The sequence below is a fragment of the Scyliorhinus torazame genome, chromosome 31 (genome assembly GCF_047496885.1).
Source record: "Scyliorhinus torazame isolate Kashiwa2021f chromosome 31, sScyTor2.1, whole genome shotgun sequence".
NCBI lineage: Eukaryota > Metazoa > Chordata > Chondrichthyes > Carcharhiniformes > Scyliorhinidae > Scyliorhinus > Scyliorhinus torazame.
The window spans coordinates 10,263,976-10,286,269 of NC_092737.1; the positions used below are offsets into that span (position 1 = coordinate 10,263,976).

Genomic DNA, 22,294 nt, shown 5'->3' on the forward strand with positions numbered 1-22,294 from the left:
CACTTCTTAGCAGAATCAGAGCAGATAAATGCTCCTCACCAGCAAGAGGGTGGGCCAGGAGATACAAGAATACAAGTCGAGTGAGGAAAGGAAGGATAGAGAGCTGGAGGAGACACTATTCGCAACTGGGAGGGAAGAGACCGAAACCGCCAGCAGAGAAGGCGGCCATTCAGCCCATCGTACCTGCACTGGTGCCGAGAAAGAACTATCCAGTCAGCGCCTGAGCTGCGCATTGTAACCGCAACCCTCTGCATTTCCCCACTCTCAAATCACCAGCCCAAACTCCGATCGGGAATTATTTACGGAAATAGCTCCCATCACCTGTTCCGACGGAGCGTTCCGATTCCCAACAACTGGCAAAGATCTGTCCTGAACAAAGTTAAATCTACAGTGTCTGGTCAGCTACCCACTCACTGGAGGGAATATGGGAAATAAAAAACTAAAGACACCTGTGCGGCGGGGCGGGATAGAACTTAGAACATAGAAAAATACAGCACAGAATAGGCCCTTCGGCCCACGATGTTGCGCCGCCGAACCTTTGTCCTAGATTAATCATAGCTTATCATTGAATTTACAGTGCAGAAGGAGGCCATTCGGCCCATTGAGTCTGCACTGGCTCTTGGAAAGAGCACCCTACCCAAACTCAACACCTCCACCCAACACTAAGGGCAATGTTGGACACTAAGGGCAATTTATCATGGCCAATCCACCTAACCTGCACATCTTTGGACTGTGGGAGGAAACCGGAGCACCCGGAGGAAACCCACACACACACGGGGAGGATGTGCAGACTCCGCACAGACAGTGACCCAAGCCGGAATCGAACCTGGGACCCTGGAGCTGTGAAGCAATTGTGCTATCCACACTGCTACCATGCTGCCCTTAAGAACAAATAAATCTACACTATATCATTTTACCATAATCCATGTACCTATCCAATAGCTGCTTGAAGGTCCCTAATGTTTCCGACTCAACTACTTCCACAGGCAGTGCATTCCATGCCCCCACTACTCTCTGGGTAAAGAACCTACCTCTGACATCCCCCCTATATCTTCCACCATTCACCTTAAATTTATGTCCCCTTGTAATGGTTTGTTCCACCCGGGGAAAAAGTCTCTGTCTATCTATTCCCCTGATCATCTTATAAACCTCTATCAAGTCGCCCCTCATCCTTCTCCATTCTAATGAGAAAAGGCCTAGCACCCTCAACCTTTCCTCGTAAGACCTACTCTCCATTCCAGGCAACATCCTGGTAAATCTCCTTTGCACCTTTTCCAAAGCTTCCACATCCTTCCTAAAATGAGGCGACCAGAACTGTACACAGTACTCCAAATGTGGCCTTACCAAAGTTTTGTACAGCTGCATCATGACCTCACGGCTCTTAAATTCAATCCCTCTGTTAATGAACGCTATGGATGGGGTGGCGTGGACCAAAAGGTACATCTGAACTATTTACACGATGATTAAACTTTAAATATTATTCGTTCCTGCATCTCGAGAGGCCCCGCTGGAGTTGTCAACTCTATTGGAGGTAATCCTGGAGTTTTGATCACGTGACACCCTCACCCCCGACAGCAACTAGTCACCTGGCATGACCATTTTCAAGAGTACCGCCCCCCCCCCCCCCGGCATCGCACAGCCAATCGAAAAGCAGATAGACTGATGTTTAACCCAATTAAAAAGAGGGAAATGCTTCCAAGGTTTTCCATTGGTTTAGAATCGCTGAACATTAATACGAAGGGCCCTCACTCTGCAAACAAAAGGAATTTGTTCAAACTTGAAGCCTTTTTTTTAATCCCCCCCCCCCCCCCCCCCCCCAATTACACAGGCACTTTGGGAGCTTGTAGTTCCCCGTTGCTTTCTCCCCGGCAACGCCGCGTCCAATCAAAGTCAGGTATGCCAACCAATGAGCAACCTTTTCTCTTGGAGTACAAATTGTGAGAGAGTTTGAAATTTAACATTCTTGCATTTCGCCTGATGAGTCGCAGATGGAAAGTTTCAACAACATCTGTCTTGTCAGCAGCGTTCAAGCTCTGAACTACCATAAAAAAAATCTCAAAACCTGGCTTCAAGGGAGCAGTGCGGGGGGGGGGGGGTGACACAGTGAAATCCGCCCGTCGCTCATGGGGAGCGGGGGCGCATCTCGAGATGCCTCGCTGCGACAAGGCCCTCCCAGAGTATGCGGGGAGTTTGGAGCAAGTGGCCTCGAGTGTGTCGGGACATCGCAGCTGGGGGCAGCACGGTGGCACAGTGGATTAGCACTGCTGCCTCACATCGCCAGGGACCCGGGTTCGATTCCAACCTCGGGTGACTGTCTGTGCGGAGTCTGCACGTTCTCCCCGTGTCTGGGTGGGTGGGTTTCCTCCGGGTGCTCCGGTTTCCTCCCACAATCCAAAGATGTGGGGGTCAGGTTAGGTTAGGGCGGGTGAGTGGGCCTAGGCGTTCTTTCAGAGGGCCAGCACAGACCCAATGGGCCGAATGGCCTCCTTCTGCACTGTCTGATGTCCGTGAATCCTTTCCCTCTCCTCCACCCCCTCTTCCCACAGGCACTTCCGGCAAAAGTCACCAGGTGGCGATCAGGAGCCTGAGGCGAACTCTGGGCGTCCCACCGTCCATTCCACAGCGGAGGCCTGAAGTACGGGGAACGGGAGGGGATTGAAAATGGCAAAACGGCAAGGCATAAATTTTATATCCAGATTCCCCGAGGAAGGGGGACTCGATCGCGGACAAATGCGGAGATTTTTGCGGCAACCTGTTCAAACGGAAGATATTGTCCCAGTAGCCGGGTGGAAAGGTTCAGCGAATCAGCGAGGCCTACAAAAGGCACAGAAATACTGTCTCTCCATTTTTGACGCTGTGGTTTTTTCTGTTTGTAAAGTCTGGGAGAAATGCAGTGGTCTCCACACACACACACCCACCCACCCACCCACACACAGGGGCGAGGCCCCTTTAAAGCTTAAAGAGCCCGAAGTAGGTCAAGGATTTGGTTTTCAGGTGCACCCCTGCGATGCTGTAAATTCTGATCTGAGATCGCCTCCGCAGCCGAATTAAACCGGAGGCCTGACAGGAATGGACTGCAAGCTGCTGGCCATACAGCTGGGGTGGTGGGTAATCCCTGGACGCACCGAAAGGCCATCGCGTCGTCCACCTTCACTTCCAGTTTCAGGTAGGCCGTGGTGTTGTCATCACAGTGAACCTGCATACAGTGAACAAAGACACAAGATCCAGTCAGGCCTTCATCGAGTCAGGATGGACGGTATGGGGCGAGAATCAACAAAGGTGGGATAGTGAGGGAGTGTCTCACTGCTGGAGGTGGGATAGTGAGGGAGTGTCACTGCTGGAGGTGGGATAGTGAGGGAGAGACAGAGAGAGAGAGAGACAGAGACAGAGAGACAGACAGAGAGAGAGACAGAGAACGAGGTGGAGAGAGAAAGAGGTAAAGAGAGAGAGATAAACAGAGAGAGAGAGAGACAGAGAGACTTGGGGTGTGCTGCACTGTCAGAGGGTCAGTACTGAGGGAAGTGCTGCACTGTCAGAGGGTCAGTACTGAGGGAGTGCCGCACTGTCAGAGGGTCACTACTGAGGGAGTGCTGCACTGTCAGAGGGGTCAGTACTGAGGGAGTGCCGCACTGTCAGAGGGTCAGTACTGAGGGAGTGCCGCACTGTCAGAGGGTCAGTACTGAGGGAGTGCTGCACTGTCAGGGTCAGCACTGAACGAGTGCCGCACTGTCAGCGGGTCAGTACTGAGGGAGTGCCGCACTGTACTGACCCTCTGACAGTGCGGCACTCCCTCAGTCCTGACCCTCTGACAGTGCGGCACTCCCTCAGTACTGACCCACTGACAGTGCGGCACTCCCTCAGTACTGACCCTCTGACAGTGCAGCACTCCCTCAGTACTGACCCTCTGACAGTGCAGCACTCCCTCAGCACTGACCCTCTGACAGTGCAGCACTCCCTCAGTACTGACCCTCTGACAGTGCGGCACTCCCTCAGTACTGACCCTCTGACAGTGCAGCACTCCCTCAGTACTGACCCTCTGACAGTGCAGCACTCCCTCAGTACGGACCCTCTGCCAGTGCGGCACTCCCTCAGTACTGACCCACTGACAGTGCGGCACTCCCTCAGTACTGACCCTCTGACAGTGCGGCACTCCCTCAGTACTGACCCTCTGACAGTGCGGCACTCCCTCAGTACTGACCCTCTGACAGTGCAGCGCCACAAACTGACTCTAACCGATCGACCAGAGCTGGGAATGCAGATTAACATCACAATAAGTCATTCCCTCACTGAGTTGAGCCTGACTGCGGACAGCCCCAGTTACAGAGATCGAGGGGAGGGGATGAGGTGATGGATTTGTTAACAAGGAGACACAATTTAAAACCGAGACTTTGATTGGTTGTGAAAGCGAAAACAACATTTAGACAAGTTTGTACTGGGACGCGAGTGCCTTGCCTGGCTGTATACGTAGTATAGTCCCTCTTTGAGAACGATGAACTCCCCGGTCTTATTGTACAACAATGCATTTTTCACTTGTAGAGGCTTTTCCGACCACTTTCTGATGATCCCATCTGTTAAAAGAAAAAGCGGCAAAATCCTTTGAAGAATTTGTTACTCTCTGTGTCACAAATTAATGATATTGATGCCGGCTAACTCTTTCAATTAGATTTTAAAATTCCCATCCTTGTTTCACCACCCCCCCCACCCCCCACCCCCCCCCCCCCCCCCCACCCCCCCCACCCCCCCCCCCCCCCACACCCCCCCCCCCCCCCACACCCCCCCCCCCCCCCCCCCCCACCCCCCCCCCCCCCCCACCCCCCCCCCACCCCCCCCCCCCCCCCACCCCCTTTCTATCTCTCTCCATCTCCTTTGTGTCGCTCCTCCGAATCTACTTCTGCGGGGCGAAAGAGGGGAAAAGAGGGTGAAGGAGGCGAAGGAGGGCGAAGGAGGGAGGCAGTTAAGAGTCAACCCCACTGGCAGTGGGGTCTGGAGTCACATGTAGGCCAGACCGGGTAAGGACAGCAGCCTTCCTTAAAGGGGACATTAGTCAACCAGATGGGTTTGTACAACATTCAATAATGGTTTCACCCTCACCAAGATTAAGACCGACTTTTAATTCCAGATTTATTAATTAATTGAAGTTAAATTCCACGATTGGTCGTGGTGGGATTTGAACCCTTGGCCCCCCGCTCCGCAGCATTAGCCTGGGCCCAGTGGCGTGACCACCAGGCAACCGTCTCCCATCAGGAGAGCTGGGCGGAGGCAGAGTTCGAGTTATCAGCTCCACCTGAAACATTCTCCCTGCACAGGTGCTGCAGCCGAGCATTTCCCCCACGTTTGCCGCTGATTCCGACAGACCTCCCTGGCTGCAAAACGCTCTGGGCCGTTCCGGAGGTGGGGAAAGGCGCTGGGAGAAAAGCGAGTGTGGGTTTTGTGTCCGGTGTTTGTCGAGTGGCTGCAGTTGGCCAGTTCGGCCACCAGATGGCAGCTTTGGTTGAAGCTGTCCAGGCCCAGTGAGAGTGGGACCAGGCTCCGATTAAAATCTTATTGAACGACATCATCAGCCTTGAGCGGCCTTCTTGAGCCGCTACAGCCCACGTAGTGTAGGTACACCCACTGTGCTGTTAGGGAGGGAGCTCCAGGGTGATGCCCCAGTGACAGTGAAGGAACGGCCAGTCGGGATGGTGAGTGACTCGGAGGGGGACCTCCAGGTGGTGGGGTTCCCAGGTATCTGCTGCTCTCGTCCTTCTAGATGGTGGAGGTCGTGGGTTTGGAAGGTGCTGCCTGAGGAACCTTGGTGAGTTGCTGCAGTGCATCTTGTAGACGGTACACACGGCTGGCACTGTGCGTCGGTGGGGGAGGGAGTGAATGTTTGTGGGAGGGGAGCAATCAAGCGGGGCTGCTTTGTCCTGGATGGTGTCGAGCTTCTCGAGTGCTGTTGGAGCTGCGCTCATCCAGGCAAGTGGAGAGTATTCCATCACACCCCTGACTTGTGCCTTGTAGATGGTGGACAGGCTTTGTGGGGTCAGGAGGCGAGTTATTCTCCGCAGGATTCCCAACCTCTGACCTGCCCTGGTAGCCAAAGAATCTCGAGGTTGTTCACTAATCGGGGAAGAGCATCCATCATCCTACCAGTGTGCAGGGGTCTGACTGAAGACAGTCAGCAATGTCCTGTTCCCATCACCAGGACACTTCCATCGCCACAGATCCTGTTGGCTGATGTAGGCCGAACAGCCTGCACACGGAGTACATCAGCTCCCCCTCTCTCTGAACCCGTCAATGCTGAACCTGTGCACCAGGCACCCCAAGTGGTGCAGATTTTATTCCTGGAGTTACGTTCCTCCGAGATTAACGGTTAAACAAGCTGGAGAATTGTAAGAAATAACAGCAGGAGAAGGACCCTGGGCCCCTCGAGCCTGCTCCACCATTCAATAAGATGATGGCTGATTGGTCTGTGGTCTCAACTCCACTATCCTGTCTGCCCCCTACTACCCTGCCGAGCAAAACTCTCTGTAACACGGCCTTGGATTTAGTGATCCAACATCCCCACTGCTCCCTGGGGGGGGGGGGGGGGGGGGGGGTCATACTCTCAGGATCCACCCTGCCAGGTCCCCCTCAGGATCTGGGAGGCAGCCGTGCCACCGTGGGAGGGTCTCGCCAAGGCCGTGAAGAAGCTGTAGCAAGATTTCCCGACTTGTCTTTTTCCATTCCTCGCGCAGTAAAAGCCAACATTATATTTGCCAACCTGCTCATTTGCTGGACCAGGATTCTTACTGTGATCGGAGCCTTCGGTGTAGCCCGTCAGCCAGTCCGTCACGATTTAACTGGGAGGGTTTGTAAACAGAGATTCCCTCCACCTGGTCAAGGCTGCCGGGCCGAGCGCCAACCAGCCTGGGGGGGGCCTGCTTTCGGAATGCCGGGCCTGGCCAAGGATCGGCTCCGAAGCCAGGCAGAGTTTCCCGTGACGATGCGACTGGAGACGACGATTCGGTGGATCTCCTCGTCTACCTGGGAGGAAGCCGGTTGTTCTCACCTGATGGGTTAGCGATTAACCCCCTCACCCCCCTCAGGGTGGATGTCCTGACTACCACCCACTCCGGTTCACACACTGCAGGCAAAGACGTGCATTGCTCTAGCCCCTTGTACATCCTCAGGACGTCGCAAGGTTCGCCGCAGCCAGTAATCACTTTTTGAAGAGTCGGCGATATTGGAAATGTAGCATTCAATTAGCGCACAGCAAGATCCCGCAGCGCAATACCACCCAGATCATCTGTTTCTGGTTTTAAAAGTGATGCAGGTTGAGGGATAAAAATTGGACAACACACCGGCGGAACCCCCCCTTGCCTCAACCCCCCCCCCCCTCGCCTCACCCACCCCCCGCACCACCACCCAACCCCACCCCTCCCTCGCCTCACCCACCCCCCGCACCACCACCCAACCCCATCCCTCCCTCGCCTCACCATCCACCCCCACCCCCCCCCCCCCCCCAGCCTCCCACCACAACCCCCCTCCCTGCTCTTTGAAATGACGCCTGCAGGGTCTTCGGCACCCCCTCCAGAGGGCAGCCGCGACCTCGGTTTGAGGGCTCGCCTCCGATACTGTGGCACTCCCTCAGTGCCGGAGTGCGCTATTTGCTCAGATCACTGCAGTGAGCTCAAACCCAGGATATCTGATAGAGAGCGAGAGATAGAGAGGGAGAGAGATAGAGAGGGAGAGAGAGATAGAGAGGGAGAGAGAGATAGAGAGGGAGAGAGAGAGATAGAGAGGGAGAGAGAGAGATAGAGAGGGAGATAGAGAGGGAGAGAGAGATAGAGAGGGAGAGAGAGATAGAGAGGGAGAGAGAGATAGAGAGGGAGAGAGAGATAGAGAGGGAGAGAGATAGAGAGGGAGAGAGATAGAGAGTGAGAGAGATAGAGAGTGAGAGCGAGAGAGGGAGAGAGCGAGAGAGATAGAGTGGGAGAGATGAGATAGAAATTCAGGCAGAGTGTGAAATGGGAGTGGTGCTGATTCACTGATGCATCTTGTATAGAATTTACAGTGCAGAAGGAGGCCATTCGACCCATCGAGTCTGCACCAGCCCTTGGAAAGAGCACCCCACCCAAGCCCACACCTCCAGCCTATCCCCATAACCCAACAACCCCACCTAACCTTTTTGGACACTAAGGGCAATTTATCATGGCCAATCCACCTAACATGCACATCTTTGGACTGTGGGAAGAAACCGGAGCACCCGGACAAAACCCACGCACACACGGGAAGAACGTGCAGACTCCATGTGGTGAATGTATAACTACTGATAATTCACCAGTGCACTGTGTTATGTTATTGCCCCCGTGGGCTCTACCTATGGGCCAGTGTGTGGCTTCACCCACAGGGGATACGTTGGAGCATGTACGGGCTCCACCCCCTTTACAGGACGTATAAGAGCTGCTGACCTGCGGGGCCGCCTTCAGTGTTGTACCGGTCACAGGCAGGCTCAGTTCTAAGCTGATTAAAACCACGGTTTACTTCTCCACGTGTCTTCGAGTGAATTGATGGTCGCATCAATTTAATCAGCTTAAACACAACTATGGAATCAGCCCTCAAACCTGACAGAATGGAACTCGATCCGCAGGCCGCGGAGGTGAAAGAAATGTTTTCACATTGGCTTCGATGCTTCAAGGCCTATCTCGCCGCGTCGTCTACGCATCCGTCACTGACAAACAGAAGCTGAGCCTCCTCCACGCACGGGTGAGCCATCGCATTTCTGTCCAGCTCGACGGCGCCACGTCCTATACAGAGGCCCTCGCACTACTCGAACGCCTCGATGTGCGGCCTGTGAACGAGGTATACGCGCGACACGTCTTCCCCACTCGCCGCCAGCGCCCCAGGGAGTCGCTAGATGATTGCCTACGCGACCTCAAAGCACTCGCGCGCAACTGTAACTCCCAGGCCGTTACGGCCCCTCAGCACATGGAGCTCGCCGTCCGAGACGTTTACGTGGCGGGGGTCCGATCGAACTATGTGAGACAGCGCCTGCTCGAGAAAGGGGCCCAGGACCTGGACGACACGGTAAAACTGGCGACCTCTCTGGAGGCCGCTTTTCAGAGCCTGACTGCGTTCCCGGCCAATCACGCAACCCCCTCGTGGGCCCCCGACCAGAGACTACCCCAGGCCTGTGCCGCGAGGCCGCCCGCCCAACATGGGGGGCTACCCTGCTACTTTTGCAGCCAGTCCCAACACCCCCGACTTCACGGCCCGGCCCGCAACGCAAACTGCAGCAGCTGCGGGCGAAAAGGGACACTTCGCCAAGGTCTGCCTGAGGCCTAAGAACTCGAACTCACAGACCCGATCCCCAGACTCACAGGCCCGCAGACCTCGCAAGGTGGCAGCGTGTCTGCCGACTCCGCCTCCGCATAACATGTGCGACTCACGGGGGCCGCCATCTTGGCCATCCTCCCCCACGCGGCCGGCCACGTGCGATCCATGGGGGCCGCCATCTTGGACCCCGTCTTCCTCACCGCCCGCCACGCTCGACCAACGGGAGCCGCCATCTGCTCCGCCGCTCGACGCGTACGACCTACACGGACTGCCATCGCGGGGCCGCCCCAGCACCTCCGATCACGCCGCCGGCTACCCGCAGCTCAGCGCGGTCACCCTGGACCAGTCGCGACCTAAGCACCTCCGGAGCTCCATGATGGCCGTCCGGGTTAACGAGTACGCGACACCTTGGGCGCGATTCTCCACTCCCGCGCCGGTTGGGAGAATCGCCTGGGCCGCCGAAATTTCCGGGGACGCCGGTCCGACGCCCTCCCGCGATTCTCCCAAGTGGCGGGAACGGCCCGGTCGAGTTCCGCGGGCCGCAGGCCGGAGAATCGCCGGAGACACCCAAAATGGCGATTCTCCGGCACCCCCGCTATTCTGAGGCCCGGATGGGCCGAGCGGCCAGGCCAAAACGGCGGGTTCCCCCCGGCGCCATCCACACCTGGTCGTCGCCGTCGTGGGCGGTGCGTGAACACTGGGGGGGGGGCGGCCTGTGGGGGGGGGGGGGGGGGGGCGGGGGGGGGCGAGGGGGGATTCTGCACCGGGCTTCACCTTGAATGTGGGGTGGCCCGCGATCGGTGCCCACCGATCGTCGGGCCGTCCTCTCTGAAGGAGGACCTCCTTCCTTCTGCGGCCCCGCAAGATCCGTCCCCCATCTTCTTGCGGGACGGATTTGGACAGGACGGCAACCGCGCATGCGCGGGTGACGTCCGTTATGCGGCGCCGGCCACGTCATCTATGCGTCGTGAACCTCGACGGCGCGGCCACTTCGGCGCGGGAGTGGAGAATCCCGCCCATTGCCTTTTCGACTCCGGGAGCACAGAGAGCTTCATTCACCCGGACATGGTAAGACGCTGCTCACTCCCAATATTCCCGACGCAACAAACCATATCCCTCGCCTCTGGGTCGCACTCGGTGCAAATCCAAGGGTGCACTACTGCAACCCTAGCGATCCAGGGCGCTGAGTACGCTAATGTTCAACTATATGTGCTCCCAGACCTCTGCGCTCCTCTCCATTTGGGACTCGACTTCCAGTGCAACCTCAGGAGCCTAACTCTTGAGTTCGGGGGCCCTGCCCCCGCTCACCATATGCAGCCTCGCGACCCTAAAAATCGACCCCACCCCCACACTCTTCGCAAACCTCACCGCCGATTGTAAGCCAGTAGCCACCAGAAGCAGGCGGTATAGTACGCAGGACAGGACGTTCATTCGGTCCGAGGTCCAGCGTCTCTTGCGGGAGGGGGTCATAGAGGCCAGCAATAGCCCCTGGAGAGCTCAGGTGGTGGTCGTCAAGACCGGGAAAAGTTCCGGATGGTGGTTGATTACAGCCAGACCATTAACCGGTTTATGCAGCTCGAAGCGTACCCCCTTCCCCGGATTGCAGACATGGTAAATCAGATCGCGCACTACCGCGTGTTCGCTACGGTAGATCTGAAGTCTGCATACCACCAGCTCCCAATCCGCCCAAGGACCGCCACTACACGGCGTTTGAGGCAGACGGCCGCCTTTTCCATTTCCTCCGGGTCCCCTTTGGCGTCACAAACGGGGTTTTGGTGTTCCAACGAGCAATGGACCGAATGGTGGACCAGTACGGGCTGCGGGCCACGTTTCCGTACTTGGACAATGTCACCATCTGCGGCCATGATCAGCAGGACCACGACGCCAACCTCCACCGATTTCTCCAAACCGCCCAAAAACTCAACCTCACCTACAAGGAGAAGTGCGTTTTCCGCACAACCAGGCTAGTCATCCTCGGCTACGACGTGGATAACGGGGTCCTAGGGCCCGACCCTGACCGTATGCGCCCCCCTCCTACAACTCCCTCTCCCTCACTGCCCCAAGGCCCTGAAGAGGTGCCTTGGATTTTTCTCCTATTACGCCCAGTGGGTCCCCCAGTATGCGGACAAAGCCCGCCCACTATTTAAGGCCACCCTCTTTCCACTGGCAGCCGAGGCTCGCCAGGCCTTCAACTGCATCAAGGCGGACATCGCCAAAGCCCCGATGCGCGCGGTGGACGAGTCCGTCCCCTTCCAGGTGGAGAGCGACGCCTCAGAGGTCGCTCTCGCCGCCACCCTCAACCAAGCAGGCAGGCCGGTAGCGTTTTTTTCACGCACCCTCACCACCTCCGAAATTCGACACACCTCGGTCGAAAAAGAAGCCCAAGCCATCGTGGAAGCCGTGCGGCACTGGAGGCGCTACCTCGCTGGTAGGCGGTTTACCCTCGTCACCGACCAACCATCGGTTGCCTTCGTGTTTGACAATACGCAGCGGGGCAAGATCAAGAACGATAAGATCTTGAGGTGGAGATCGAACTTTCCACCTATAACTACGATATAGTATATCTTCCTGGGAAGCTCAACGAGCCCCCAGATGCCCTGTCCCGCGGCACATGCGCCAGCGCGCAAGATGACCGACTACGGGCTATCCACGATGACCTCTGCCACCCGGGGGTCACCCGGTTCGCCCATTACATCAAGGCCCGCAACCTGCCCTACTCCACCGAGGAGGTCAGAGATATAACCAGAGACTGCCAGATCTGTGCGGAGTGTAAACCACACTTCTATCGACCAGATAAGGCCCACCTGGTAAAGGGTCCCTTTGAACGCCTCAGTATCGATTTCAAAGGGCCCCTCCCCTCCAATAACCGCAACACGTACTTCCTTAACATCATAGATGAGTTCTCCCGCTTCCCGTTTGCCATCCCCTGCCCTGATATGACCACCCCCACTGTCATTAAAGCCCTGCATAGTGTCTTCACCCGGTTTGGTTTCCCCAGTTATGTCCACAGCGACAGGGGCTCGTCGTTCATGAGCGACGAACTGCGTCAGTACCTGCTCAGTAAGGGCATCGCCTCGAGCAGGACTACCAGTTATAACCCCAGGGGAAAACGGGCAGGTGGAGAGGGAGAACGCGACGGTCTGGAAGACCGTCCTACTGACCCTGCGGTCCAGGAATCTCCCGGTTTCTCACTGGCAGGAGGTCCTCCCCGGTGTGCTCCACTCAATTAGGTCCCTCCTTTGCACGGCCACAAACCAGACTCCTCATGACCATTTGTTTGTTTTCCCTAGGGGAGCTACCTCAGGGGCCTCGCTTCCGCCCTGGCTGATGACACCGGGTCCAGTCCTCCTCCGAAAACATGTTCGGAGCCATAAGACCGACCCCCTGGTAGAGAGGGTCCAGCTCCTGCACTCCAACCCACACTATGCGTATATCAGACACCCCGATGACCGGCAGGATACCGTCTCCCTCCGGGACCTGGCGCCTGCAGGCTCCAACACCACTCCCACTACTGCATCCCCCACACTATGTCCGGTCCAACCTCCCATGCTCAGCGCCCCCACCCCTATATGGTTCCCGCGCTCCCTCCCACCCACCGCACCGGTCCACAGGAATGAAGCTCTGGAAGAGCCGCTCCCGGAGTCCATGCCTGTGCCCGCTCCGGACCCACTTCCACAGCCACCCGAAGCGGCTACAACACCAGTGCTTTGGCGGTCGCAACGTACAATCCGAGCACCGGACCGACTGAATCTATGTGCCCGTCACCCCCGCCGGACTTCATTTTTAAACAGGGGGTGAATGTGGTGAATGTATAATTACTGATAATTCACCAGTGCACGGTGTTATGTTATTAACCCTGTGGGCTCTACCTATGGGCCAGTGTGTGGCTTCACCCACAGGGGATATGTTGGGGCATGTACGGGCTCCGCCCATGGTTCCACCCCCTTTACAGGAAATATAAGAGCTGCTGACCTGCGGGGCCGCCTTCAGTGTCGTACCGGTCACAGGCAGGCTCAGTTCTAAGCTGATTAAAACCACGGTTTACTTCTCCACGTGTCTTCGAGTGAATTGATGGTCGCATCACTCCACACAGTGTGGAGAATCGTCTCGGACGGCGAGCTCCATGTGCTGAGTGGCCATAACCGCCTGGTAGTTACAGTTGCGCGCGAGGGAATCGACCCTGGAGCGGTGAAGCAATTGTGCTAACCGCTGTGCGATCGTGCTGCCCACTATTTTCTTTCGTGTCTCAGACAAGGCGACAGAGTGACAGAGGCAGAGAGGGTGACAGAGGCAGAGAGGGTGACAGAGGCAGAGAGGGTGACAGAGGCAGAGAGGGTGACAGAGGCAGAGAGGTTGACAGAGGCAGAGAGGGTGACAGAGGCAGAGAGGGTGACAGGGGAATTTAATGACCCCCCCCCCCCCCTCACCCCACCACCAGACCTCAGGTGGAAGGGTGTTGAGTGGGGACTTAAGGCCTTGTCACCAGGATATTAATCGAGGACCTCGAGTGGGCAAGTCCAACTGCCGGTCGTACTCAATCAATACGGGTGTGGGACCCCCACCCAGGCGGTCTGAAATACCCTCGCTCCGGTTTGGTTACAGGATTCTTGGGGAAGGTGGTGGGTAGGGTCCCTCGCTCAAAGACACTCAGTGCCTGAATGAGTGACCCCTGGCGCTATGGAAAGGGGTGGAACTAGGCTCCTAAATCCCGGGCTAGGCCCGACTTGGCTAGGTAACAGGCACTAATTCCCCGTGACAGTAGTGATGACCCATCAACTCTCCAATCTCTGGGCAAGACCCCCGCCCCCCAACATTGAATTCTGCTCGTAGACTAACTCCCGGATTCGAATCATTCCAATCTGGGCAGCTAGGCCACAAAGAAAAAACTTAATCAGGCGCAACAGAAATATCGACCTACCATTTTCAACTATATACGTCCCACCACCGTTATTGGGCATCACTACAAAGAAAAACAAGAAAACAAATCAAATTTCAGAAGATATTTCACACTCCATCATTGAATGTCCCACACACACTGACTCTCACTGGGGTACGGGTCCCACACACTGACTCTCACTGGGGTGCGGGTCCCACACACACTGACTCTCACTGGGGTACGGGTCCCACACACACTGACTCTCACTGGGGCACGGGTCCCACACATACTGACTCTCACTGGAGTACGGGTCCCACACACACTGACTCTCACTGGGGTACGGGTCTCACACACACTGACTCTCACTGGGGTACGGGTCCCACACACACCGACTCTTACTGGGGCATGGGTCCCACACACACACTGACTCTCACTGGGGTACGGGTCCCACACACACTGACTCTCACTGGGGTACGGGTCCCACACACACTGACTCTCGCTGGGGTACGGGTCCCACACACACTGACTCTCTCTGGGGTACGGGTCCCACACACACTGACTCTCACTGGGGTACGGGTCTCACACACACTGACTCTCACTGGGGTACGGGTCCCACACACACTGACTCTTACTGGGGCATGGGTCCCACACACACACTGACTCTCACTGGGGTCCGGGTCCCACACACACTGACTCTCGCTGGGGTACGGGTCCCACACACACTGACTCTCACTGGGGTACGGGTCCCACACACACTGACTCTTACTGGGGCATGGGTCCCACACACACACTGACTCTCACTGGGGTCCGGGTCCCACACACACTGACTCTCACTGGGGTACGGGTCCCACACACACTGACTCTCACTGGGGTACGGGTCCCACACACACTGACTCTCACTGGGGTACGGGTCCCACACACACTGACTCTGTGGTTGAGAAGGTGAGCAAATGCAATTGAGGGATATGGAGGTAGGGTGAGATTGAGGGATTTGGAGGGGATTGAGGGATATGGAGGGGATTGAGGGATATGGAGGGAAGGATTGAGGGATGTGGAGGGAGGAATTGAGGGATATGGAGGGAGGGATTGAGGGATATGGAGGGGATTGAGGGATATGGAGGGAAGGATTGAGGGATGTGGAGGGAGGGATTGAGGGATATGGAGGGAGGGATTGAGGGATATGGAGGGGATTGAGGGATATGGAGGGATGTGGAGGGAAGGATTGAGGGATGTGGAGGGAGGGATTGAGGGATATGGAGGGAGGGATTGAGGGATATGGGGCTTTTCTGATCAATAAAACCTGTAACTAAAATCCTGTCCATTTTCATGGAGTTTTAACCTCACTTAACAGCAAATGCTACAGAACAGAGAGGGGTGCGGGGGTGTTTTGGGGGATCCCCTCTCCCCCTTGCCCCTTCCCTCCCAGCCCATATTAAGACAGATAGACCTTACCTTCGAAATGAGCTGCAAAAGGCTGTTTGTTCTTTGTTGCAGAAACTGTTGGGAGAAATGGAATCAGAAATGATTACCGTGGCGAAGAGGGATAGACGGATCTCAGAACCGCTCAGGAAGGTCAAGGTTTAAACTGGGTGACAAATTGGACTTTTAACTCGAGCTGTATCCCGCAGGAAGGATTGAAGTAAATGCCTCGGGAGCGAGGGCCGTTGTCTATTGAGCAGATGGATTGCTGGACCTCTGCACGGATTCAATTTCAAACAGAGACCTTACAGAAACTCTCCTTGTAATCCCGCAAATTTCAAAGGGGTGAGTTGAGCAAAATGTTCAGGGTCTCAAAGGGAACACCCAGGGGTCGGTAGCGAGTCGGTCTCGGGCCAGAGTTTCAAAATTAGAGTCAGATATTTCAGGACGGAAATCAGGAAATGTTTTTACACTCCACTCTCTCGCGCCAATACAACCTACGTTGGATCGATTGATCATTTTAAATCAGTGCTTGATAGATTTTTGTTAAGCAAAGGTGCAAAGGCCTTCAGCAGGTGTCTGGAATTAGAGCACAGGCCAGCCACACAGTCACTGAACAGCGTCGATGGGCTGAATGGCCTCCTCCTGTTCCCCAATTTGCATTCCCCTAGCACCGGGACGACCCGCGAGTAGTCCACGGCCAGTGGAGCGTGGCTTTCTTGCTGCGCAGTCACTGTCGTTGCCGAGGAGACGCGGCAGCCCCCCTCTTGACGCACAGCAGGATCCCACAATAGGACAAGGAGCCGGGGCTGTATCGGCCCAGGAGACTGGGGCGGGCTCGGTGGCCCTCTCAAATGTGCAGTTGGGCCGAATGGCCTGTTCTTCCGCTGCTGTTATCGTCTCAGTGCTCCGGTTGGCATGGGCAACCGTGGTCTTCCAAACATTTCCATCATGCCAACCCTGGTTTTTGAAGTTCCGGTTAGTCCGATCTTCAAAACACGTCTTCTCCTGCTCGTCTCCCGCTTCCGTTTCTCGAGTCCCGCCTCCCGAAGCTCTTAATTTCCTGATCCAAAGGCTCCGAGCTTCACGCCCATCATCCATCAGGTGACCAGACACCAGGTTTCGCCGCGCACATTCTCGTTTCCAAACCCAATCTGACATTTCTTAGAACGGTGCTAAATTCTGTAAAAACCTTGCTGAAGAGAGAGGCGCGTCGTCGAAGCTTTTCACCTCGCACTCGACAGGAGAAACGCGGGAATGCCAAATTTCAAACCATCACAACCATCTATACCACAGGGAGAAAAGGTGCTGATTGGTTGGCAGGTCGACTCTGCGTTGCCACGGGGAAAGCAATGAGGATCTATCGGCTCCCCAACTCCCAGGTAAAACGGGCGCAAGGCTGGAGCATACTGACAAAGAGTCATCCAGACCCGAAACGTCCGCTCCCTTCTCTCGCCACAGATGCTGCCAGACCTTCTGAGATCATCCAGCATTTTCTGTTTCAGTTTCAGATTCCAGCTTCCGCAGTAATCTGATTTTATCTTTGAACATGTTCCTTTTGCTTGCACAGAACGGGTCCCCGTGTCTCTTCGAGCAAGTCTAAATGAGCCACGTTACGAGCTCGACAGATTATCTTGAACCGGATTAGGAGTGTAGCTGCCAGCGCACACTCGGGATTGTTCAGCATAGTGTTGCCCGATCGTGGAACTGGGTTAGGAGTGTAGCTGCCAGCGCACACTCGGGGTTGTTCAGCATCGTGTTGCCCGAAAACATGAAGGGTCACTGACAAAGTCAGCATCTGTTGCCCATCCCTAATTGCCTCTTGAGAGCGTCAAAGAGTCAACCACATGGCTGAGGGGTCTGGAGTCACACGTAGGCCTGACTGGGTAAGGACGGCAGATTTGCCTCCCGAAAGGACATTAAGATGGGGTTTTACCACAAACGATCGTTTCAGGGTCATCGTGACGGAGGACTACTTTGCAATTCCAGGATTTTATTAATTGTATTTAAACTCCTCCCTTAGCCGCCAGTGGTGGGATTTGAACCCTCGATCCCGGAGCTCAAACCTAGGCCTCCCCATTACACAACGCCACCATCTCCCCCTCCCTCCCGTCCTTTTGGGCAGCACGGTAGCACAAGTGGATAGCACTGTGGCTTCACAGCGCCAGGGTCCCAGGTTCGATTCCCCGCTGGGTCACTGTCTGTGCGGAGTCTGCACGTTCTCCCCGTGTCTGCGTGGGTTTCCTCCGGGTGCTCCGGTTTCCTCCCACAGTCCAAAGACGTGCAGGTTAGGTGGATTGGCCATGCTAAAAATTGCCCGTAGTGTCCATAAGGGTTGGGAGGGGTTATTGGGTTGCGGGGATAGGGTGGAAGTGAGGGATTAATGTGGGTCGGTGCAGACTCGATGGGCCGAATGGCCTCCTTCTGCACTGTATGTTCTATGTAATCTATGTAATCTATGAAAGAGGAAAACATTTTGCAGGGAATGCGATTTATTGACTAGCTCTTTCCAAGAGCTCGCAGGGGGACGAGGGGGCTGAATGGCCTCCGTTGTGCCGTGGGGAGCTTTTTGATTCTTGAGGAGAGGGGCAGTTTCTTACCTTTTCGCCGCGCTCTCCTTATCCGCGTCAACCTCTTGCTCTCCAGCAGGCCCTGCAGGAAACTCAACCTCACTCCAGAGCTCCCTGGGTCCCGTGGCAGGTCCGGTCGGATGCTCTCCAGCAACGTTGGCGTATCCCCCTGTCAGAGAGCAGAGCAGAGAGTGGGCACTGGGTAGGATGCATCGCCAACCATTTCTTCAGACCCTGCCAGCCTCACCTGGCTGGGTTGGCTATTGGAAGTCCAACTGAACCCACGCACAACATGCATCCGGAGGGGGGCTCATATCCCACCCTATTGCCCACTGTCATCACCCTTCTCCAACTTTGTCACATGGAGGCCTTCTGCTTCCTGTCTCGGCTCTTCCTAAATGGAAGGAGTAGCAGGAGGACGCCATTCAGTCCTCAAGTCTCTGCCGCCATCCATGACGCTGCCCTTTGACCTGATTTCCACTTTCTCGCCCTATCATCTCAGTGCCCAAAACCCGAACAATCTCAGCCTTGAGTAAACGCCACAATTTCCCACAATCCTCTGGGGTTGAGAATTCCAACGGTTCCGAACCCTCCAAACGAAGACACATCTGCTCACCCCTGTCCAAAATGGCCGACCCGGACTGTTGACCCCGTCATCTGAATTTCCCCCCCCCCCCCCACCACCTCCTCCTGGTCCTGGTCCCAAAGAGGCCATTGGCATCGATGATCTCCCATTGGATTGGTAGTGCAGCAACGTGGCATATACCCCATCCAGACTCTAAGAGGCTTACTGATCTCAGTGTGATCACCTCTCCGTTCTCGAGACGCGAGGGAGTGTAGGCCCATTCTACTCGATGTAACTTTCCACAGGAGCAATATCTGATTTCGGGACAGGAACGGCAAAGAGTTATCACAGGATGGGTGTGTTGCTGCAGACAGGCCCATAACTGGAGCAGAAATATAAAAAGGAAAACAGTTGGTTCAAATGGGATCACCTTAGATGGATCCCATTGCTCGAGGGGCTGGGAGGAGAGTTCAGTAAAGCTCCCTCTACACTGTCCCCATCAAACACTCCCAGGACAGGTACAGCACGGGGTTAGATACAGAGTAAAGCTCCTTCTACACTGTCCCCATCAAACACTCCCAGGACAGGTACAGCACGGGGGTTAGATACAGAGTAAAGCTCCCTCTACACTGTCCCCATCAAACACTCCCAGGACAGGTACAGCACGGGGTTAGATACAGAGTAAAGCTCCCTCGACACTGTCCCCATCAAACACTCCCAGGACAGGTACAGCACGGGGTTAGATACAGAGTAAAGCTCCCTCTACACTGTCCCCATCAAACACTCCCAGGACAGGTACAGCACGGGGTTAGATACAGAGTAAAGCTCCTTCTACACTGTCCCCATCAAACACTCCCAGGACAGGTACAGCACGGGGTTAGATACAGAGTAAAGCTCCCTCTACACTGTCCCCATCAAACACTCCCAGGACAGATACAGCATGGGGTTAGATACAGAGTAAAGCTCCCTCTACACTGTCCCCATCAAACACTCCCAGGACAGGTACAGCACGGGGTTAGATACAGAGTAAAGCTCCCTCTACACTGTCCCCATCAAACACTCCCAGGACAGGTACAGCACGGGGTTAGATACAGAGTAAAGCTCCCTCTACACTGTCCCCATCAAAATCTTTCTCGACAGGTACAGCACGGGGTTAGATACAGAGTAAAGCTCCCTCCACACTGTCTCCATCAAACACTCCCAGGACAGGTACAGCACGGGGATAGATACAGAGTAAAGCTCCCTCTACACTGTCCCCATCAAACACTCCCAGGACAGGTACAGCACGGGGTTAGATACAGAGTAATGTTCCTTTTACACTTCTCCATTGCAAATGTGTTCCACCTGGAAGCAGCCGGGCGGTGATGGTGTGGGATTGTCACTGAGATAGGACCACAGAGACCTCAAGCCCTGGGACACACGGTCAATTCCTACTGGAGCAGCTGGTGGAATTTAAACGCAATGAATAAAATACAGAATGAAACAGAGAGTCTCAGTAATGACGACCATGAAACTATCATCGATTGTTGTAAATACTGATCTGGTTCACTACTGCTATTTAGGAGAGGAATTCTGCCGTATGGTCTGCCTCGTCCGAGATAGCAATTTTGTTGACTCGTGTAAAAGTCTTTCCTGTTTATTTCATTTTTTCCATTTGTTCTTTTATTGTAATTTTCTTATTTTTGGTCCGTGGACCCATATTCGGAACATGCCTTTAAGCCGAGGACTCAAGCCGAAGTGACCTGCTCGTCAGGACAGGGTGTTCCTAGGTTTTGGAGAGGAGAGGACAGACTCGTCAGCGGCGAGTGAATCTTGGGAACCAGCTTTGAAGGAATTGGTTCGATTGGCCAGCCGGCAACCTGTGGGTTGGCCAGGGGCAGTATTCTGCCTGACAGCCGTCGGCGATTGATTCCTGCGCAATACTTTGAAAGAACTTGGCAGAAGTGACTGGAGCTTGGAAAGAGAAGGAAGAGTCTCTCTCTCTCTGCTTTATCGTTCGAAAGCCAAGGGGGCACATCCTAGCTGTAAACTTCAAACGATCCTGAATCTGCAGAGAAAGTAGACAACCTTACCAGAGAAAAGCTATCTCAAGCCCAGAAGTAAGAAGTACCGAATCAAAAGCTTAAACCCTAGAAAGACATTAACTGGAAGTCATCCGAGTAGATCCTTTATGCTTCTATTTTTATTCGTAATTTCTTTACCTCTCTATCCTCTGTGTGTGTGTGTGTGTGTGTGTGTGTGTGTGTGTGTGGGGAGAGTAGGGGTAGTTAGAAAGGGGAGGGTGGGGTTGGAAAGGCGTGTTAGATAGCCAGTTCCATTTTCCCACCAGTTCAATCATATTACTGTTAAATAATAAAAAAGGTTACTCGTGTTAAAGTTACACACCTGGTGACTGTAATTTATTGGGCTCAGGCAAGGCGGAGATATTTTAAATAACATCGAATTTCACTTTTGTTACGACTCCTGGGCAAGTGGGGCTGGAATTGAATGCGTATCAGTCCAGGGGGTCGTGACACTCTGAACTACCTGACCTCCTAAACTCTGGAATCCCTATCTGAACCATTCTCTCTCTCTCTCCTTCGAAATAATTCCCTGATCAGAGCTCGCAGTCATAATATTTCCTGACGTGACTTGGTGTCAGATTTTGGGACATATTATGACATTCAAGGCGCTGGATAAATAAAAAGTTGTTTTGCTTTCAGTATTGCAAGGCCTTTGGGTCTTCCCATGGCGAAGCTCGAGAGGAAATCGGAGAGAAACATTGTCCGGGGAGTGACGTCAGTTTAGGGAGGATCGAGGCAAGAATTATGCGACAGGATTAAGGGTGAAGGATTAAGGGTGAATGTCAAGAGGTGAGAGCAGGAACAAAGGCATTAAATTGAAAAACAGGCGAGGAGAGGAGTTTTAAATCGCTATGGCTGGGTTGCTGCACAGTGCACAACCAAGGACACGGTTCTCTGCGGTCTACCTCCCACAAGAGACCACTGCTGCCCTGTTTACTTTTGTTTTGTGTCAAGGTTGTTACAGCAACCAAATGTCAACCAGCTGCCAAATCCCACACGTTACACACTTTTTTTCCCCCCGCAACCTTGTCCTGTTCAACAGCTTGTTGTCGAGAGTCAGTAATGTGTATTCAAGATATCCCCTGCCAAAACATGCCTTTCGCCTAAATTTTGAGCATATCCTGCACTCTGGGAGGCCTTCCTTTCCTAGCTCCAGACAGCTATAGCCCGAGTTTACCTGCGTTTCCTAACCTGGTGAGTAGGCCCCTGCATTTCCTAACCTGGGGAGTAGGCCCCTGCATTTCCTAACCTGGGGAGCAGGCCCCTGCATTTCCTAACCTGGGGAGCAGGCCCCTGCATTTCCTAACCTGGGGAGCAGGCCCCTGCAGTTCCTAACCTGGGGAGCAGGCCCCTGCATTTCCTAACCTGGGGAGCAGGCCCCTGCATTTCCTAACCTGGGGAGCAGGCCCCTGCATTTCCTAACCTGGGGAGTAGGCCCCTGCATTTCCTAACCTGGGGAGTAGGCACCCCACCCCACACCAATTCCCCCCCCCACCAATCTCTC

General features: G+C 54.8%; 1 protein-coding gene across 2 annotated transcripts in view; it reads right to left on the minus strand.

Annotated features, from left to right (window-relative positions):
* Window positions 1-1,808: 1,808 nt before the first annotated feature.
* tnfsf12 (TNF superfamily member 12) overlaps window positions 1,809-22,294 on the minus strand; it is a 112,470-nt gene continuing 91,984 nt past the window's right edge. For both annotated transcript variants that reach the window (XM_072493320.1, XM_072493319.1), the window contains exons 2-6: window positions 18,193-18,331; window positions 15,626-15,670; window positions 14,216-14,257; window positions 4,453-4,568; window positions 1,809-3,196 (exon numbers count right to left, since the gene is read on the minus strand). In XM_072493320.1, coding sequence (XP_072349421.1) covers window positions 2,957-3,196; window positions 4,453-4,568; window positions 14,216-14,257; window positions 15,626-15,670; window positions 18,193-18,331 — 582 coding nt within the window. In that variant the 3' untranslated portion in view covers window positions 1,809-2,956. The remainder of the gene's footprint in view (window positions 3,197-4,452; window positions 4,569-14,215; window positions 14,258-15,625; window positions 15,671-18,192; window positions 18,332-22,294) is intronic.